This window comes from Physeter macrocephalus, chromosome 11, assembly GCF_002837175.3.
Source record: "Physeter macrocephalus isolate SW-GA chromosome 11, ASM283717v5, whole genome shotgun sequence".
Lineage (NCBI taxonomy): Eukaryota > Metazoa > Chordata > Mammalia > Artiodactyla > Physeteridae > Physeter > Physeter macrocephalus.
Genome location: NC_041224.1, coordinates 138,059,740 through 138,078,779, shown reverse-complemented (window position 1 = coordinate 138,078,779; position 19,040 = coordinate 138,059,740). Strand labels below are relative to the sequence as shown.

The 19,040-nt window shown below is 39.6% G+C and overlaps 1 protein-coding gene across 4 annotated transcripts in view; it reads right to left on the bottom strand.

Annotated features, from left to right (window-relative positions):
- Positions 1-19,040, bottom strand: part of PELI2 (pellino E3 ubiquitin protein ligase family member 2) — a 207,476-nt gene that overhangs the window by 55,951 nt on the left and 132,485 nt on the right. Inside the window, exons 2-3 of one of the 4 annotated variants that reach the window (XM_055088448.1) lie at positions 17,583-17,699; positions 13,575-13,643 (exon numbers count right to left, since the gene is read on the bottom strand). The exons of 2 other annotated variants lie outside the window; for them this stretch is intronic. In XM_055088448.1, coding sequence (XP_054944423.1) covers positions 13,575-13,628 — 54 coding nt within the window. In that variant the 5' untranslated portion in view covers positions 13,629-13,643; positions 17,583-17,699. Of the gene's footprint in view, positions 1-13,574; positions 13,890-17,582; positions 17,700-19,040 lie in introns of all 4 variants that reach the window. One more of the 4 variants, XM_055088446.1, reaches the window with a different exon arrangement.

The following is a 19,040-nucleotide window of genomic DNA, read 5'->3' as shown; positions in this document are numbered from 1 at the left end:
CAACCAATTTTAATGGTCTAAATCAACCCAATATTCTGAAAATACATCTTAACTGATTATATTAAATTTGATCTTGCTAAAAAATTTCCAAATGGAGCATCAACACTGATGTCAGTTACGTGGCAGCTAGCCTAACTGAATCAAAACAGCATTCATACTTTCTGTGTGTGTGCAATAAAACTGTGGGCATTTTTAGACATTTTTCAGACATTTCCCAAACTACAGACATCTGTTGTTTATATTTCAAGTTTCCCCAGATAGACAGTAAAGTATCATCCTTCCAGACTGGGTAGCAAAGACTACTCCCTAAACGACTACTTTCTTAACAATATTCCATAAAGGCATCTGACAAGGTCTGTAATGACATTTTTGTACATACAATGAAGAAATAAGTTAGAAAATATACCTGGGTGAATGATTAGACCTAAAAGATCAGTTTCAACCTAACAGGAGACCTCTGGTGGCAACTACAGAATTCTGCCCTAAACTCTGCTGAATTCAATCTTTTTTAATCCAAGAGTTTCAAGATGTCAAGGAGAGGCACTTGATCACAATTAACAGAAATGAAATAAAAGCAGTCAGTGAATCCACTGGAAGACAGGATCAAAATCTATCCAATGACAAGACATTATAAAAACAGGCCAAATCTAACAATATAAAATATTCTGAAAGAGACAAACGTAAATTTCATATGTGTAGGTTAAGACAATCAAGTCTCATGAATAAGGATATGTGTACCAACTGCTCCCGACACCATTATTTGTAATAACAAGAAGACAACATAAATATCCATCAATGAGGGAATAGCTAAATATATTAACTGAATGTAGTATACTCTGCAGCTATAAAAAGAAAAAAAATACTACAGGAGGCTGAAATATAATGATATGGAAGAATGTCTGATAAATTTGGGGTGATAAAAGCAGGTTGAGAGTATTATACACAGACTCTCCCCATTCTTGTTTTGTTTTTAAAGAATTCCACATGTTTTTTCTTTTCTTTTCTTTTTTTAATTTGGAACATCTAGACCATAGCATTTAATTCATTATAGTTACTTATATATAGCTGTGTTTTATTTATCTTCTTACTCCTTGCTTTCCATTTGTCCTAACCTGTGGTGTATTCCTGTTTTAAGTAGCTTTTGAAGCTTTATTTTGCATTAAGCAGTTTTAAAAACTATCATATGATTTCCTTTTATTCTGGATATTTTATTTTGTCTATTTTTCATCATACTGATTCTCTCTCACCTGTCTCTAAACTATTGTTAAGCTCATCCATTGATTTTTGTGGGCTTTTAAAAAAAAAAAAGGAAAAATTTTATTAGTCTAATGTGGGGAAGAACTTTCTCTTTCCCCTCAGTTTAACTGAGATATAATTGACATATAACATTGTGTGAGTTTACGGTATACAATGTGTTGATCTGATACACGTATACAATATATTGTGAAATGCTTACCAAAATAAGGTTAGTTAACATATCCATCACCTAACTACTATTTTTTTTTTTAGCAAGATCTACTCTCTTAAGCAACTTTCAAGTATAATGCAGTATTTTTAACTACAGTCACATGCTCTATAGTAGATCCTCGGAACTGATTCATCTTATAACTGGAAAGTTGTACCCTTTGATCAAAAACTTCTGATTTCCCCCACCTCCAAGAAACCACCATTGTACTGCTTCTATGAGTTTGGCTTTTTTTTTTTCTTTTTTTTTGGCTGCACCACTCGGCTTGCGGGATCTTAGTTCCCCGACCACCTGACCAGGGACTGAATCTGGCCCCAGCAGTGAAAGCACTGAGTCCTAACCTCTGGACCACCAGGAAATTCCCAGCTTTTTTTTTTTTTTTTTTTAAGATTGCATACATAAGTGGTATCACATGTAGCATTTGTCTTTCTCTGATTTATTTCACTGCGTAACACCCTCAAGATCCATCCATGTTGTTTCATACTTCTTTTTTATGGCTGAATAAATATTCCCTTGCATATATATATATATACCATATTTTCTTTACCCATTCTTCCATCGATGGACACCTAGGCTGTTTCCATGTCTTAGTTATTGTAAACTATGCTGCAGTGAACATGGGGGTGCAGATTTCTCTTCAGGAAAGTGATTTCATTACCTTTGGATAAATACCCAGAAGCTGGGGTTGCTAAGTCATATGGTAGTTCTATTTTTAATTTTTTGAGGATCTTCCATACTGTTCTCCATAGTGGCTGTATCAATTTACATTCCCACCAACAGTACACAAGGGTTCTTTTCTCCACATCCTCACCCACACTTGTTATCTCTTGTCTTCTTGATGACAGCCATTTAAACAGGTTTGAGGTGATATCTCTTTGTGGTTTTGACCTGCTGATGATTAGTGATGTTGAGCATCTTCTCATGTACTTGTTAGCCATTTGTATGTCTTCTTTGCAAAAATGTCTATTCAGGTTCTCTGCCTATTTTAAAATTGGATTATTAGTCTTTTTGCTTTTGGGTTGTATGAATTCCTTATATATTTTGGAGATTAACCCCTTCTCTGATGTATGGTTGGCAAATATTCCTCTCCCTCCATTCTGTAGGTTGCCTCTTCATTCTGCTGATTGTTTCTCTTGCTGTGCACAAGCTTTTTAGTTTGATGTAGTCCCACCTGTTTGCTCTTGTTGCTTGTGCTTTTGGTGTCATATTAAAAAAATTGTTGCCATGACAATGTTAACGAGCTTTTCCCTTATGTTTTCTTCTAGGAGTTTAATGGTTTCAGGTCTTATATTTAAGTCTTTAATCCATTTTGAGTTAATTTTTGTGAGTGATTATGATCGAGTCCAGTTTCTTTTCTTTTTTTTTGGCATATGGCTATCCAGTTTTCCCAACACCTTTTATTTAAAAGACTATCTTTTTCCCATTAAGTATTCTTGGCTCCCCTGTCAGACATTAGTTGACTGTATATATGTTTATTTTCATATACAAGAGTTTGCATGAGTTTGTGTCTTTGTATATTTAAGATCAACTAATACTTGAGCTCTAACTATGCTCCAGACACTATTCTATATGCCCTTTACATATATATTCTGTTGTTCAGTCCTTATAATGAAACATGTACATAGTCATATCTCTATTTTATTTAGGTACAGAAGTTAAGTGGTGGAGCAAGAATGTAAAAAGGCAATCACATTTCACACTACCGGCAGAATTCTTGGGGTGGGAAAAGATTTCCTTCATACATTTGTGTATAGTTTAAAGGTTTTCAGAAAGCATGTAATACGTCTTTAACTTAAAAAAAAGGCATGTGGCTGAGGCACTAAGTATGAGAAAGGTTGTGTAATATGAGTCAATGGTGCAATGAAATAATAAAAGGGAATAGGAGACACAGTTCTGCTACTTCCTGGGTAAGTTACCTTGAGCAATTTACTTAACATCTGAGTCTTAAGTTTCTTATCAGGCTTGATAATCAAGCCTACTTGCAAAGTTATATGGGTTAAATAACACAGGACCATGCCAAGCCCACACTTCCGGCACACAGTTGGCCTGCCTCAGTAAACACTGCATAACACAGAAACCATTCTAACCAATGCAGCTAGACCACAATTGCCCTAAAGAGCTCTCAAATGCAAAGACACAGAAGGGCTAAAGCAGAGAACAAAATGGGAAACAGACAGCAAGAAGGGTTCAAAGAACTGGAGCAACTTGCCCTAGAAGTGATGTCTTAGTGGAGGAGTAATAGCTGACTTTAAATAATTAATGGGCTATACATTTAAAAGAAAAATTTGACTTTTTCTGTTTGGCTCTGATGGAAAGAACCAAAACCAATATATAAAGTTATAGGAGAGAGGAATCAGATTCAGGTACAAAAAGATAAACCTTGCAAGAGTTACAGCTATTGAAAATGGAACGCAGTTGTATAGCACTGGGCCTGCCACCCTTCCCAGGTCATAACAAGCTTTACGTTCTCTGCTTGTCCCACAGGGGAAAGTTCACAGAATGTGTCAGGTGTGCCACAAAGGAGATTTTTGCCTATTGAGGAAGGATGGACTAGATATAGTCTTAAAATCTCCTGTTACTTTAAGATTGATAGGATCTATGACATTCAAAGGAGCTATTCAGTTAAAAAAGTTCAGTAAGTACTAATATAACAAGTGAAATTGTCTGGCTATTCTCATTTTTGTAGATGAAGAAATAGTTCCCAAAGAAAGAAAATTTACCTGTACAGGTCAACTAATACAGATTGAACACCAGACCAGAATAATAACTCTCCAGCCTCCAAGGCAATACATTTCAAATTTTGCCAACTATGAGTTCACTCAGCTGGGCATATGGTACACATGCAGATGATGAATTATAATCAAAAAATTTTATTTGTTCATTATAACTTTTGATTATCAGTAAAGCATAATATTTTAAAATTAATAATAAGTATTCCATATAAGCACATTCTTATATTTGGGTTGAATGATGTATTTAGCTTGAGCAAGAGTCTGGATCCAATTCTAAGCTGATTAATATATTTTTGTTTAAATAAATTAGAAAAGTCATAACTCGTGCTACATGGGCAGCTGGGAATGGCTGCAATGTCTTGTTCTAACAGGCAGGACAGACATTTGCATTAAGGATGAACCCAGGTATTATGGAGAAACTTCTCATTCAAAGTTTCTCTCGGCATCTGCTAGAACCTAAGTCATCCTTAAATGCTGGAAGACGGAATGTTTTAACCTGGGAGAAGTGGCGACTGGATTCTTCACTCATTTTTTGAGTGCACTTGCCACAGATTTTTACATATGCCCAAGATTTCCTTGCTTTTTTGATGAAAATCAACATATGCTAGCAAAGAGTCAAATTCCTAGTGATCAAGTTGTCAGCACCATAATCCACATTTTAAAAATTTCAGTATCTTACTTCTGTCATTGATCAGGAAAAGACAGATTAAATTAGAAAAGAAAACCTACTTATATGCCACCTCATCCAAATGACATTATAAAAATGGTTTTTACTCACAAGAGGATCATGAACAAATACTTTATTTCATATCTTATCTCATAAAAGATCTCCTCGACAGCTAGCAAAATTCAACATAGAAAAGCTGAGACATTGCTGAATATTTCTTCATAGAGCTCAGTGGGGAATATACATTCAATGAGAGAGCTTTCTTTACCCCTTGGTGGAAAAGTGGAGTGAGGACAAGCATCAAAAGAGTGACATTTTCCCGGCTGCTTACTCAGTTTGTGCTCTGCCATTAGGAATGTCAGGGAACCTTCTGACTGACATCAGAGCTCACAAAATAAGCATCTAAAAAATGGATGTGAGGACACAGGGAGGGGGAAGGGTAAGCTGGGGCGAAGTGAGAGAGTGGCATGGACATATATATATACTACCAAATGTAAAACAGATAGCTAGTGGGAAGCAGCTGCATAGCACAGGGAGATCAGCTCAGTGCTTTGTGACCACCTAGAGGGGTGGGATAGGGAGGGTGGGAGGGAGATGCAAGAGGGAGGGGATATGGGGATATATGTATATGTATAGCTGATTCACTTTGTTATACAGCAGAAACTAACACACCACTGTAAAGCAATTATACTCCAACAAGCATGTTAAAAATAAATAAATTGCAAAAAAATTAATCTCTCCGTCTGAAGCAAAGGTTTTCAATGAAAAGTCATTGGACCCTTCTCCCTGATACGTGTTATTATGACTCATACCCTGCACATTAGTGATTTCAACAGACTATAAAGTAAAATATTCATTCCCACACACGTGACTGCTCTCCCACACTGCATACCACTGATATTATGTGACAGGCAACAGCAGCATTTGATAAAGGGATTTCGCCAAAATCTTGTTCCTCTTTCCCTTTGAGTATGTTTGCCATCAGCTTTGAGGCTGATGTTACAAACTTCTCAGCAAATCTGCCTTTGCTATGATGGATGGAATTCTGAACCATGCCTCTGAGGTTCTGTTCTATTCTGGGCCCTCAGCAACAACATTCATCAATTTCACCCTGGAAAACATTATTTTGTACTTGATCTGGGAAGACACAACTGGTTCACTAGAAAGGCCACTTGTACTTTGCCTGAAAATGACTCAGAAGTGTTGAGGGTTTCATGCCACTCATGACAAAGTTTCATAACAGAGAAAGCATGGGAGACTCGGGACAAATAAATCACCTGCCAAGGAAAATCCAATTCTCAGACAGTCATGATGGTACTTTCTGTTTACAATTTTTCTTTTTCTGTCACTTGAGTGAAACTATCAACCTGGCAGGTCCTCTGGTTTCTGGACATCAAGATTCACATTCTAGAGGCGGAGTCAAGATGGCGGACTAGGAGGAAACAGAATTTGCATCTCCTCACAACTAGGGCACCTACCAGGCACTGCTGGGGGACCACGGACACCGAAGGGGACGGGAAGAACCCCCAGCAACTGGGTATGACGTGGCGGGGAATGAGGAGGGAGGAGAAGTGGAGGCGGTGGTGGACTGGTGCCCCTGAGGGGCGGCTGGGGGAGGGGAAGGGATCCCCTGCCCAAAGGGGGAAACTGTGGGACCATCAGGAGGGCAGAGGATCCAAAGGGAGCGTGGCCAGGTTTCCCCTGCCCACTTGGGCCCCTGGGAGCCTGCTGAGATCCCAGGCCTGATCCTCTGCCCACTGAGGACCCTTCCAGCCACGTGGGTCCTGAGGGAGTGGGAGGGAGGGAAGGGGAGCAAAAGTAAAGGCCAGACCAACGGGACCAGCACCCCTGAGGGGCCGCTGGGGGAGGGGAGGAGTTCCTACACCCAGTGGGACCCACCCTCGGTTAGGGGTCCAGCAGAACGGGGGAGGCTCTGGGGGAGATGGCGGGGGAGGGGCATGGAGGAACTGAAGGGAACGGGGCCAGCACTTTCCCTGTCCCCTTAGGCACCCGGGAGGCTGTTGGGCTCCCAGGCCTAATCCTCTGCCCTCGGAGCCTCCCTCCTGCCGCGAAGAGCCGAAGCCCCGCCCCTCCTCCCCCACCCAGGGCCCCACCTCTACACTTGGAGACGCCCTCAGAGACCCCTTCCAACGAGCGGGGCCTAAACCCCACCCACACACCCTCACTCAGGGCCCTACCTCCAAACTCCAGAACTCCACGTGCCAGAGGCCCTCCTTTCCACGTGCTGCCTCTCCCTTTCCCCTCAGGTCCCAAGCACAGGCCGCAGCCCCATGCCTGAATGTCGCCCCCAACCCAGCTAGGTCCCGCCCCACCCTAAACCCCACCCCTGCCAAAGTTCCACCCCTGCCTAGACTCCGCCCCCATAGCCAAGGTGTTTTTTTTTTTCCCCTTTTAGATTGGGGTTCTGTTTTACCTTGTTGATTCATTGTTGTTGATTCTTTTATATTTTTATTTTTCCTAATAAATCTTTTATTTTTCTAATTTTTATTCTTTATACTTTGTTATTGTTCTCTCCTTTTGGTTTGTTCCCTACTGCCTTTTTCTTTTTTCTTTCTTTTTTTCTGTTGTGGTTTTATTTTACCTTGTTGCAGTGGTTTCAATTATAGTTTTATTTTTCCTAATCTATTTTTTATCTTTCTCATTTTATTTTGTTTTTTATTCTTTGATATTGTACTGCTCTTTTCTTCTTCTTTTTTTTTTTTAAACCACATCACCAAGCTTGTGGGATCGTGGTTCCCAGGCCAGAGGTCGGGCCCGAGTTCCTGTGGTGGGAGCTCCAAGTCCAAACTGCTGGACTAACAGAGAACCTCAGACCCCAGGGAATATTAATTGGAGTGAGGCCTCCCAGAGGTCCTCATCTCAGCACCAAACCCGTCTCTATCCAACTGCCTGCAAACTCCAGAGATGGATGTCTGAGGCCAAACAACCAGTAAGACAGGAATACAGCACCACCCATCAAAAAAAAAAAAAAAAAAAAGGTGAAACGACAAAAAAATATGTTACAGACAAAGGAGCAAGGTAAAAACCTACAAGACCAAATAAATGAAGAAGAAACAGGCGACCTACCTGAAAAGCATTCAGAGTAATGATAGTAAAGATGATCCAAAATCTCGGGAAATGGAATGGAGAAAATACAAGAAACATTTAACAAGGATCTAGAAGAACTAAAGAGCAAACAGTGATGAACAACAAAATTACTGAAATTAAAAATACTCTAGAAGGAATCAATAGCAGAATAACTGAGGCAGAAGAACAGATAAATGAGCTGGAAGATAAAATGCTGGAAATAACTACTGCAGAGCAGAATAAAGAAAAAAGAATGAAAAGAATTGAGGACAGTCTCAGAGACCTCTGGGACAACATTAAGACAAAAATTAAATACAAAGAAAAAATATTAAAAGCAGCAAGGGAAAAACAACAAATAACATACAAGGGAATCCCCATAAGGTTAAGAGCTGATCTTTTAGCAGAAACTCTGCAAGCCCGAAGGGAGTGACAGGACATATTTAAAGTGATGAAAGGGAAAAACCTACAACCAAGATTACTCTAATCAGCAAGGATCTCATTCAGACTCAATGGAGAAATTAAATCCTTTACAGACAAGCAAAAGTTAAGAGAATTCAGCACCACCAAACCAGCTTTACAACAAATGCTAAAGAAACTTCTCTAGGCAGGAAACACAAGAGAAGGAAAAGACCTACAATAACAAACCCAAAACAATTAAGAAAATGATAATAGGAACATACATATTGATAATTACCTTAAGTGTAAATGGAATAAATGCTCCAACCAAAAGACACAGACTGGCTGAATGGATACAAAAGCAGTATCCACACTGTAGACAGTATATATGCTGTCTACAAGAGACCCACCTCAGACCTAAGGACACATACAGTGAGGGGATGGAAAAAGGTATTCCATGCAAATGTAAATCAAAAGAAAGCCGGAGTAGCAATACTCATATCAGATAAAATAGACTTTAAAATAAAAACTATTACAAGAGACAAAGAAGGACACTATATAATGATCAAGAAAACAATCCAAGAAGAATATATAACAATTGTAAATACGTATGCACCCAATGTAGAAGTACCTCAATACATAAAGCAAATGCTAACAGCCAAAAAAACGGAAATTGACAGTAACACAATAATACTAGGGGACTTTAACACCCCACTTTCACCAATGGACAGATCATCCAAAGGGAAAATAAATAAGGAAACACAAGCTTTAAATGACACATTAAACAAGATAGACTTAATTGATATTTACAGGACATTCTATCCAAAAACAACAGAATACACTTTCTTCTCAAGTGCTCGTGGAACATCTCCAGGATAGACCATAAATTGGGCCACAGATCAAGCCTTGGTAAATTTAAGAAAACTGAAACCATATCAAGTATCTTTTCTGACCACAATGCTATGAGAGAAGATATCCATTACAGGAAAAAAAACTGTAAAAAATACAAACACATGGAGGCTAAACAATACACTATTAAAATAACCAAGAGATCATTGAAGAAATCAAAGAGGAAATCAAAAAATACCTAGAAACAAATGACAATGAAAACATGATGACCCAAAACCTATGGGATGCAGCAAAAGCAGTTCTAAGAGGGAAGTTTATAGCAATGCAATCCTACATCAAGAAACAAGAAAAATTGCAAAGAAACAACCTAACCTTACACCTAAAGCAATTAGAGAAAGAACAGAAAAACCCCAAAGCTAGCAGAAGGAAAGAAATCATAAAGATCAGATCAGAAATAAATGAAAAAGAAATGAAGAAAACAAGAGCAAAGATCAATAAAACTAAAAGCTGCTTCTTTGAGAAGATAAACAAAATTGATAAACCATTAGCCAGACCCATCAAGTAAAAAAGGGAGAAGACTCAACTCAGTAGGATTAGAAATGAAAAAGGAGAAGTAACAACTGACACTGCAGAAATACAAAGAATCATGAGAGATAACTACATGCAAATATATGCCAATAAAGTGGACAACCTGGAAGAAATGGACAAATTCTTAGAAAAGCACAACCTTCTGAATCTGACCCAGGAAGAAATAGGAAATATAAACAGAGCAATCACAAGCACTGAAATTGAAACTGTGATTAAAAATCTTCCAACAAAAAAAAGCCCAGGACCAGATGGCTTCACAGGCGAATTCTATCAAACATTTAGAGAAGAGCTAACACCTATCCTTCTCAAACTCTTCCAAAATATAGCAGAGGGAGGAAGACTCCCAAACTCATTCTACAAGGCCACTGGCACCCTGATACCAAAACAAGACAAAGATGTCACAAAAAAAGAAAACTACAGGTCAATATCGCTGATGAACATAGATGCAAAAATCCTAAACAAAATACTAGCAAACAGAATCCAACAGCACGTTAAAAGGATCATACACCATGATCAAGTGGGGTTTATTCCAGGAACACAAGGATTCTTCAATATACATAAATCAATCAATGTGACACACCATATTAACAAACTGAAGGATAAAACCATATGATAATCTCAATAGATGCAGAAAAAGCTACCACTGCAACAAAAAGAATAAAATACCTAGGAATAAACCTACCTAGGGAGACAAAAGACCTGTATGCAGAAAACTATAAGATGCTGATGAAGGAAATTAAAGATGATACAAACAGATGGAGAGATATACCATGTTCTTGGATTGGAAGAATCAATATTGTGACAATGACTATACTACCCAAAGCAGTCTACAGATTCAATGCAATCCCTATCAAACCACCTAGGACATTTTTCACAGAACTAGAACAAAAAATTTCACAATTTACGGAAACACAAAAGACCCCGAATAGCCAAAGCAATCTTGAGAAAGAAAAATGGAGCTGGAGGAATCAGGCTTCCGGACTTCAGACTATACTACAAAGTAATCAAGACAGTATGGTATTGGTACAAAAACAGAAATATAGATCAATGGAACAGGATAGAAAGCCCAGAGATAAACCCATGCACATATGGTCACCTTACCTTTGATAAAGGAGGCAAGTGTATACAGTGGAGAAAAGACAGCCTCGTCAATAAGTGGTGCTGGGAAATCTGGACAGCTACATGTAAAAGAATGATATTAGAATACTCCTTAACATGAATGGAACAGGATAGAAAGCCCAGAGATAAACCCATGCACATATGGTCACCTTACCTTTGATAAAGGAGGCAAGTGTATACAGTGGAGAAAAGACAGCCTCGTCAATAAGTGGTGCTGGGAAATCTGGACAGCTACATGTAAAAGAATGATATTAGAATACTCCTTAACACCATAGACAAAAATAAACTCAAAATGGATTAAAGACCTAAATGTAAGCCCAGACATATAAAACGCTTAGAGGAAAACACAGGCAGAACACTCTATGACATAAATCACAGCAAGATCCTTTTTGACCCACCTCCTATGGAAATGGAAATAAAAAGAAACAAATGGGACCTAATGAAACTTAAAAGCTTTTGCACAGGAGAGGAAACTACAAACAAGACGAAAAGACAACCCTCAGAATGGGAAAAAATTGGTGGGAATGTAAATTGATACAGCCACTATGGAGAACAGTATGGAGGTTCCTTAAAAAACTAAAAATAGAACTACCATATGACCCAGCAATCCCAGTAATGGGCATATACCCTGAGAAAACCATAATTCAAAAAGAGTCATGTACCACAATGTTCATTGCAGCGCTGTTTACAATAGACAGGACATGGACACAACTTAAGTGTTCATCGACAGATGAATGGATAAAGAAGATGTGGCACATATATACAATGAAATACTACTCAGTCATAAAAAGAAATGAAATTGAGTTATTTGTAGTGAGGTGGGTTGACATAGAGACTGTCATACAGAGTGAAGTAAGTCAGAAGGAGAAAAACAAATAACATATGCTAACACATATATATGGAATCAAAAAAAAAAATGGTTCTGACGAACCTAGGGACAGGACAGGAATAAAGACGCAGAAGTAGAGAATGGACCTGAGGGCATGGGGGCGGGGGGAAGGGTAAGCTGGGACGAACTGAGAGAGTAGCATTGACATATATATACTACCAAAGGTAAAACAGATAGCTAGTGGGAAGCAGCTGCATAGCACAGGGAGATCAGCTAGGTGCTTTGTTACCAGCTAGAGGGGTGGGATAGGGAGGGTGGGAGGGAGATGCAAGAGGGAGGGGGATATGGGCATATACGTATACGTATAGCTGATTCACTTTGTTATACAGCAGAAACTAACACAACATTGTAAAGCAATCATACTCCAATAAAGATGCAGCTGGGGGCTTTGTTCCCAGCTAGAGGGGTGGGATAGGGAGGGGGGGAGGGAGATGCAAGAGGGAGGGGGATATGGGCATATACGTATACGTATAGCTGATTCACTTTGTTATACAGCAGAAACTAACACAACATTGTAAAGCAATCATACTCCAATAAAGATGTTTTTAAAAAAAGATTCACATTCTATAATTACTCTGGGTTTATGTTCGCTATTGATGTTTATGCTGTTATTCTGAACTGTGGTATTACATTCCTATTTTTGTCAGTCCTTTTACATGTCAGTGAACCACTTCTGAATTACTGATCCATTTTTGTGAACTGAATAAAGAAAACAACACAAGTGTAATTGCAAAAAAATGAAAAAGTTAACGAAATAAAAAATTATAATGTACAACTGTATGCTATGTGCCATGCACTAGTTGAAAGATTTTACATATATTAACTGATTTACTCTTTACAACCACCTTAGGAAGGAGGTAGTGTTATTATCCGTATTTTACAGGCGGGGAAACAGAGGTGTGACTTCACTTGCCCAAGGTCACGAAGAACCAGGATTTGGGACCAGGCAGTCTGGCTCGAGAGACTGTATTCTTCCCATACTATGTTCCTTCTCAAATAAGAGAAAAACATACTAGGAGAAATCAGGGCTTATTAGGTAAAATAAATGCACTGATGCAGTCCTTGTAACCCAACGGTATTCCTTAGAAAGGGTATGTTAAACAAGCTTGCCCCAAGAAGCCTGCATAGCTCCTTCAGGAACCTCACTGTGATAAAGCCATCCAACTCCCTCAGAGATGGAATCTGTTTATAGGAGTCATCAGCCAAAGGGTTGAAAGATCACTTTCCATCCTGTCTTAAGTCACAGCAGGGTGGAAGTTACACAGACTTCCTTGGCAAGTTCGTTTAGTGTGACATGACCTACCTACCACGTTACTCTCTCTTGGTTTTCAGTTACAAGTTAGTGTTGACTTCCTATTTTGCAAGGTGAGCCTTTAACTTTCTCAGGCAGACTCCCCTCCCTCATCTTGCTAACCTAATTTTTTATTAAATAGATATTCACTGTTGTCATGGTTATGACTATCTACATAATGTTCACAGCTGAGTGTATAGCATACCATGAGTATCTTTCTTTTCTTAATAACTTTGTCTCTCCTGGAATTAATTACTTTGTTTATGTTCGCTTCGTTTTCTATTTTCCCATCACTAACTTGTCCCCAAACCTTCTGACATGACTATTAAACTCCTCCCTACAGAATCCCATCAGGGAATCTCTCAGCCGTTCCTCCTGACCCCACTGCCCTCACACAGGGGGGTTCCTTCCAGAGGCCTCCATGCATCAGGGTTGGCTGACCTGGAGGACACAGCTGTGTTCCCTTCTCACCATCCTGCCAATTTCCTTACCTTCCTTCTTGTGTTGGAGCTCTTGTTTCCTGGATCACGTGTCTTCCTCTTCATTTTCCTTCCTCATTTCTGTGGAGTACATCCCGCGCAGGTCAATTTTTTAGTCCTCGCATATCTAAAAATATCTTGGCTCTGCTCTCCCACTGGATGGTTTGGCTGGGTGCAGAACCACAGGCTGGAACTTATTTCCCCTCCTAAGTAGCACCTTGCTTTGTTGTTGAGAGGTTCACTGCTACTTGAGTCCTGATCTTTTCAATATAAACTGGTTTCCTCCTCTCTGGAAATGTTTACCATCTTCCCTTTATCCCCGGTGTTCTGAAATTTCATAAAGAAGTGCCTTGGTGTGAATAATTTTTTAATGTTTAGTGTAATTCCAACAGAAGGTAAACTCTACGATGGCACAGGTTTTCGTTTGCCTCTCCCACACTCCTGTACCTCCAGTGCATTTAACAGTGCCCGTCATAGAGCAGGTGCTCAATACATCTAGCTAGAATGAAAGAACAAGGCTTGTCTGTACTTGCTGGGCCCCTTTAATCTGGAGGCACATGCATTTTCCTGAACTACTGCTTATAATTTTTCTCCCCACTACTTTTTCTGGAACTCACATTAGTTAGGGGTTAGACTCATGAGTTGATCGATTCCCAAATATTCTTTTCCCCTGCTCATTGTTCTTCCTTCTGGGAGATTTCTTTCACCTTTATCTTCCTATCACTGAAAGCTGCTTTAACCTCTGGTTACCAAATATTTAGTTTTTAGTTCTTCTTTCTTGCATGCCTAGCTCTGAGTAGTCAAGAGTCCCACCTGTTTCACTGAAGGGGACAGAATTCCAAAACTTGGCACCTGTAAGGTTTTCTTCTCTAGGTCTGGTTGGTTACCTCAGAGAAGAATCCTTAGATCTCCTGGCTGATGTTATTGGTCTCACTTCCAGTGTTTCAGGGGAACAAGAGAAGGAAGATAGTGAAAGAGCTCACTATTCAGCACGTGGGCGTTCACTTGATCCCCGATTTTCAATAAGGTACCATTTTTCTGTCTCAGCAAACACTCCTGAAGGAGAACATGGGCCTGCCCTTGAGCCAGATTTATTCCTCCCCATAATGACTAGGGGCCTTGGTCACTACCCAAGCGTACCCTGACAATGAACGGGCCGTGGTCACTATCACATCCTGACATACTTCCGTGACTTTGAGTGTCAGGGGGCAAGGGATGGACTTAGTCCCTCCTTTCCCAAGAGGCCTCTGGACTCTCTACAAGCAACCCTTCTCCAGCAACCTTTCAACTCCAAATAATCAGTATTTCCTCCCACTCAGCCTCACCTGACACTCTGAGACAGCTGGATGTACACATACCATAGCCCAAATCGCATACCATAGCCCAAATCAATGCCATGGGATGGAAGATTTCTTGCCTCCCCACTCTGACCTGCTATAGAGATTTTTCCTCCTGGTACAGAATATGCATATGTTCTGCATTACTTTTAAAATTTTTAAGAAGTATAAATATATGGCTTTGAGAAAGAGAACTACAGGGAATCCCCTGGTGGTCCAGTGGTTAGGACTCCACGCTTCCACTGCAAGGGTCCCAGTTTTGATCCCTGCTCGGGGAACTAAGATCCCGCAAGCCATGTGGCATGGCCAAAAAATAAATAAAGAGGACTTAAAAAAAAAAAAAGAACTACAAAGCCATCTAATAAGTAGAATATGTTACAATCTTGAGGAGTATTTCATAGGGCAGCTGCACAGTACAAATGATGCTACTATACATGTTGAGACAGATTATCCGCAGGAAGCCCTAAGAGGGCACAGTTCCCAACCACAAAGGTCAATAACGAAAATGTGCATGGCACGCCGCAATACAGATTGGTTATTTGAAAAATATTTATTTAAATTAGTAGTGGCTTTGAAAAAATCCTCACTGGTTTCTGCTTTCTTGTTATTTTTAAGAAATATGTATTGAGTTAAAGATAGTTATAGATCAATGGAACAGGATAGAAAGCCCACAGATAAACCCATGTACCTATGGTCAACTAATCTATGACAAAGGAGGCAAGGATATACAATGGAGAAAAGACAGTCTCTTCAACAAGTGGTGCAGGGAAAACTGGACACAATCCAAAAATGGGCAGAAGACCTAAATAGACATTTCTCCAAAGAAGACATACATATGGCCAAGAAGCACATGAAAAGCACTGCTCAAAATCACTAATTATTAGAGAAATGCAAATCAAAACTACAATGAGGTATCACCTCACACCAGTTAGAATGGGCATCATCAGAAAATCTACAAACAACACACGCTGGAGAGGGTGTGGAGAAAAGGGAACCCGCTTGCACTGTTGGTAGGAATGTAAATTGATACAGGCACATGGAGAACAGTATGGAGGTTCCTTAAAAAACTAAAAATAGAATTACTATATGACCCAGCAATCGCACTACTGGACATATACCCAGGGAAAACCATAATTCAAAAAGACACATGCACCTCATTGTTCAATGAAGCACTATTTACAATAGCCAGGACATGGAAACAACCTAAATGCCCACTGACATATGAATGCAAAAAGATGTGGTACATATATACAATGGAATATTACTCAGCCATAAAAAGGAATGAAATTGGGTCATTTGTAGAGACGTGGTTGGATCTAGAGACTGTCATACAGAGTGAAGTCAGAAAGAGAAAAACAAATATCGTATATTAACGCATATATGTGGGACCTAGAAAAACGGTACAGATGAACAGGTTTGCAGGGCAGAAATAGTGACACAGATGCAGAGAACAAACGTATGGACACCAAGGGGGGAAAGTGGTGGGTGGTGGTGGTGGTGATGTGATGAATTGGGAGATTGGGATTGACATGTATACACTAATATGTATGAAATGTATAACTAATAAGAACCTGCTGTATATTAAAAAAAAAAACTGTGGGTAACAGCAGAATACAGAGAAGAATAAGAAATAATCATTATTATTAATAACAGTAATAATAATAAGTGTCTTACTGTTGCCAGACTTTAGAACTTGGCATCTACCCATAAGTACACTGCCTCAGAGATGCAAGTCCATCCAAGGCCAGCCATTCCGCTTGAGCTTTGGACTCTTCCTTTCCTGAGTATCACAATCTCTTTACCTACTAATTCCCTCTTCCGTAGCTTTTCCCTTTTTCCTTTACTGCCTTCTTAGGTTGGCATTCAAACACGCTTAGGACTTGCCTCTCTTAAACACTTCCTCTTGACTCTCATCTCCCTCCACCTGTCGCTCTACACTGTCTAACATCTTGAAAGCCAACCATAAAGACTAGTCTTCTTGCACTCTCTCCACTTCATTAACCCCTCTGTCATCAGTTCTCTAAAATGTGGCATCCACTCCCCTAATTCCAATGAAACTGTTCTTGCCAACATCACTAACAAGCTTGTCCACACTTTCAGCATCATCCTTGTCTCTAACCTCTCCCCTACCCCCCACATCCGGTCATTTACTGAGCTGGTCAATTTCCCCTCCTTCACACCTCTGGAATCCATCCACTTTTCTCCATCATTTCACTGCTGGGTTACTCGAACAGATCTCCCAAACTCAAGTCCTGCCCTCCGCACAGTACCCAGAATGATGTTCCTAAAACACAAATCTGATCATGTCACATCCCTGCTTAAACTACTTCTGTGGCATCTCACTGCCCTCGAAATTACTTTCCAAATCCTGAATAAAACTTATAAGGCCTTCACAATCTGGCCCAAAGTTCTTACAGAATAATAAACTGGTCATTCAGAGGCTCAGGAGACTTGCTGCCATTGCCGATTCACCAGCCCTGGGAGCAGAGCCTGAATCCAGGTCCTCATCCCTAAACTCCACCTCTTTCTACTACTGGTGGATTATTTCTTTTATCGTCTATTCTACATGATCCATCCTCCTTGTCATTTCTATTAAGAAATGGGACCAAGAGTTGATGATAGATGGAGTTGGGGAACTTGCTGAAGGTCACACCCAGTTGCTCAGGGGCCCAGCATGACTCACCGTGAGCTCTGTGCTTCAGCTGCTTTTCTAGAGGGCTTCCCAAATCACAGGTGCTGAGCAGGGTAGTTTCTCTCCACAGGTACACCGAGTTGGGCGGATGGTGGTATCTACAGAGCACTGAACTCAGAATTAGACGACCTGGGCTCTAGTCTACTAACTGTGTAGAATTATTCAAGTCTTTCACTTGGCTGAGTCTTGGTTTCTTCATTTGTTAAATGGAGCTGCAATACTGCCGCGTGCGCGTGTGTTGTGTGTGTGTACATACATACACAGGATAAACATAATGCTTATTCTGCCTCTCAGAGCTCTTGTGGAAATCAAGTGAGAAGAGAAACAGGAAAGGACTCTACAAATATGTTATTAGTACTGACAAAGGAAGGTTTAAAAGTAAAAGTCTAGAGCACGCTTAACCAAAGAGGGCATTACAGCATTCCCGTTTACTCTTTATGAAGTCGGTTCTTATCTGTCACGTGAGACCACCAAACTCAAAGGAGTTAGAGGTTAAGTCAGGCTTCCTCCTGTAAAGTCGATCAAGAAATCTAAAAAAGCAGATATTCTCAGATATTCTCTTCTTGAAGATTATTTCCCTATTCTCAATTCCAAGGAAAGAACACATAAATATTCTTTATTTTTCTAGATTATCTAAAACTGATTAAGGCAATTGTTTTGCAATAGATGCAGAGAAAGCTTTTGACAAAATTCAACACCCATTTATGATAACAACCCTGCAAAAAGTAGGCATAGAGGGAACTTTCCTCAACATAGTAAAGGCCATATATGACAAACCCACAGCCAGCATTGTTCTCAATGGTGAAAAACTGAAACCATTTCCACTAAGATAAGGAACAAGACAAGGTTGCCCACTCTCACCACTCTTATTCAACATAGTTTTGGAAGTTCTAGCCACAGCAATCAGAGAAGAAAAAGAAATAAAAGGAATCCAAATAGGAAAAGAAGAAGTAAAGCTGTCACTGTTTGCAGATGACATGATATTATACATAGAGAATCCTAAGGATGCTACCAGAAAACCACTAGAGCTAATCAATGAATTTGGTAAAGTAGCAGGATACAAAATTAATGCACAGAAATCTCTGGCATTCTTATACACTAATGATGAAAAATCTGAGAGTGAAATTAAGAAAACACTCCCATTTACCACGGCAACAAAAAGAATAAAATATCTAGGAATAAACCTACCTAAGGAGACAAAAGACTTGTATGCAGAAAACTATAAGACACTGATGAAAGAAATTAAAGATGATACAAATAGGTGGAGAAATATACCATGTTCTTGGATTGGAAGAATCAACATTGTGAAAATGACTCTACTACCCAAAGCAATCTACAGATTCAATGCAATCCCTATCAAACTACCACTAGCATTTTTTACAGAACTAGAAAAAAAAATTTCACAATTTGTATGGAAACACAAAAGACCCCAAATAGCAAAAGCAATCT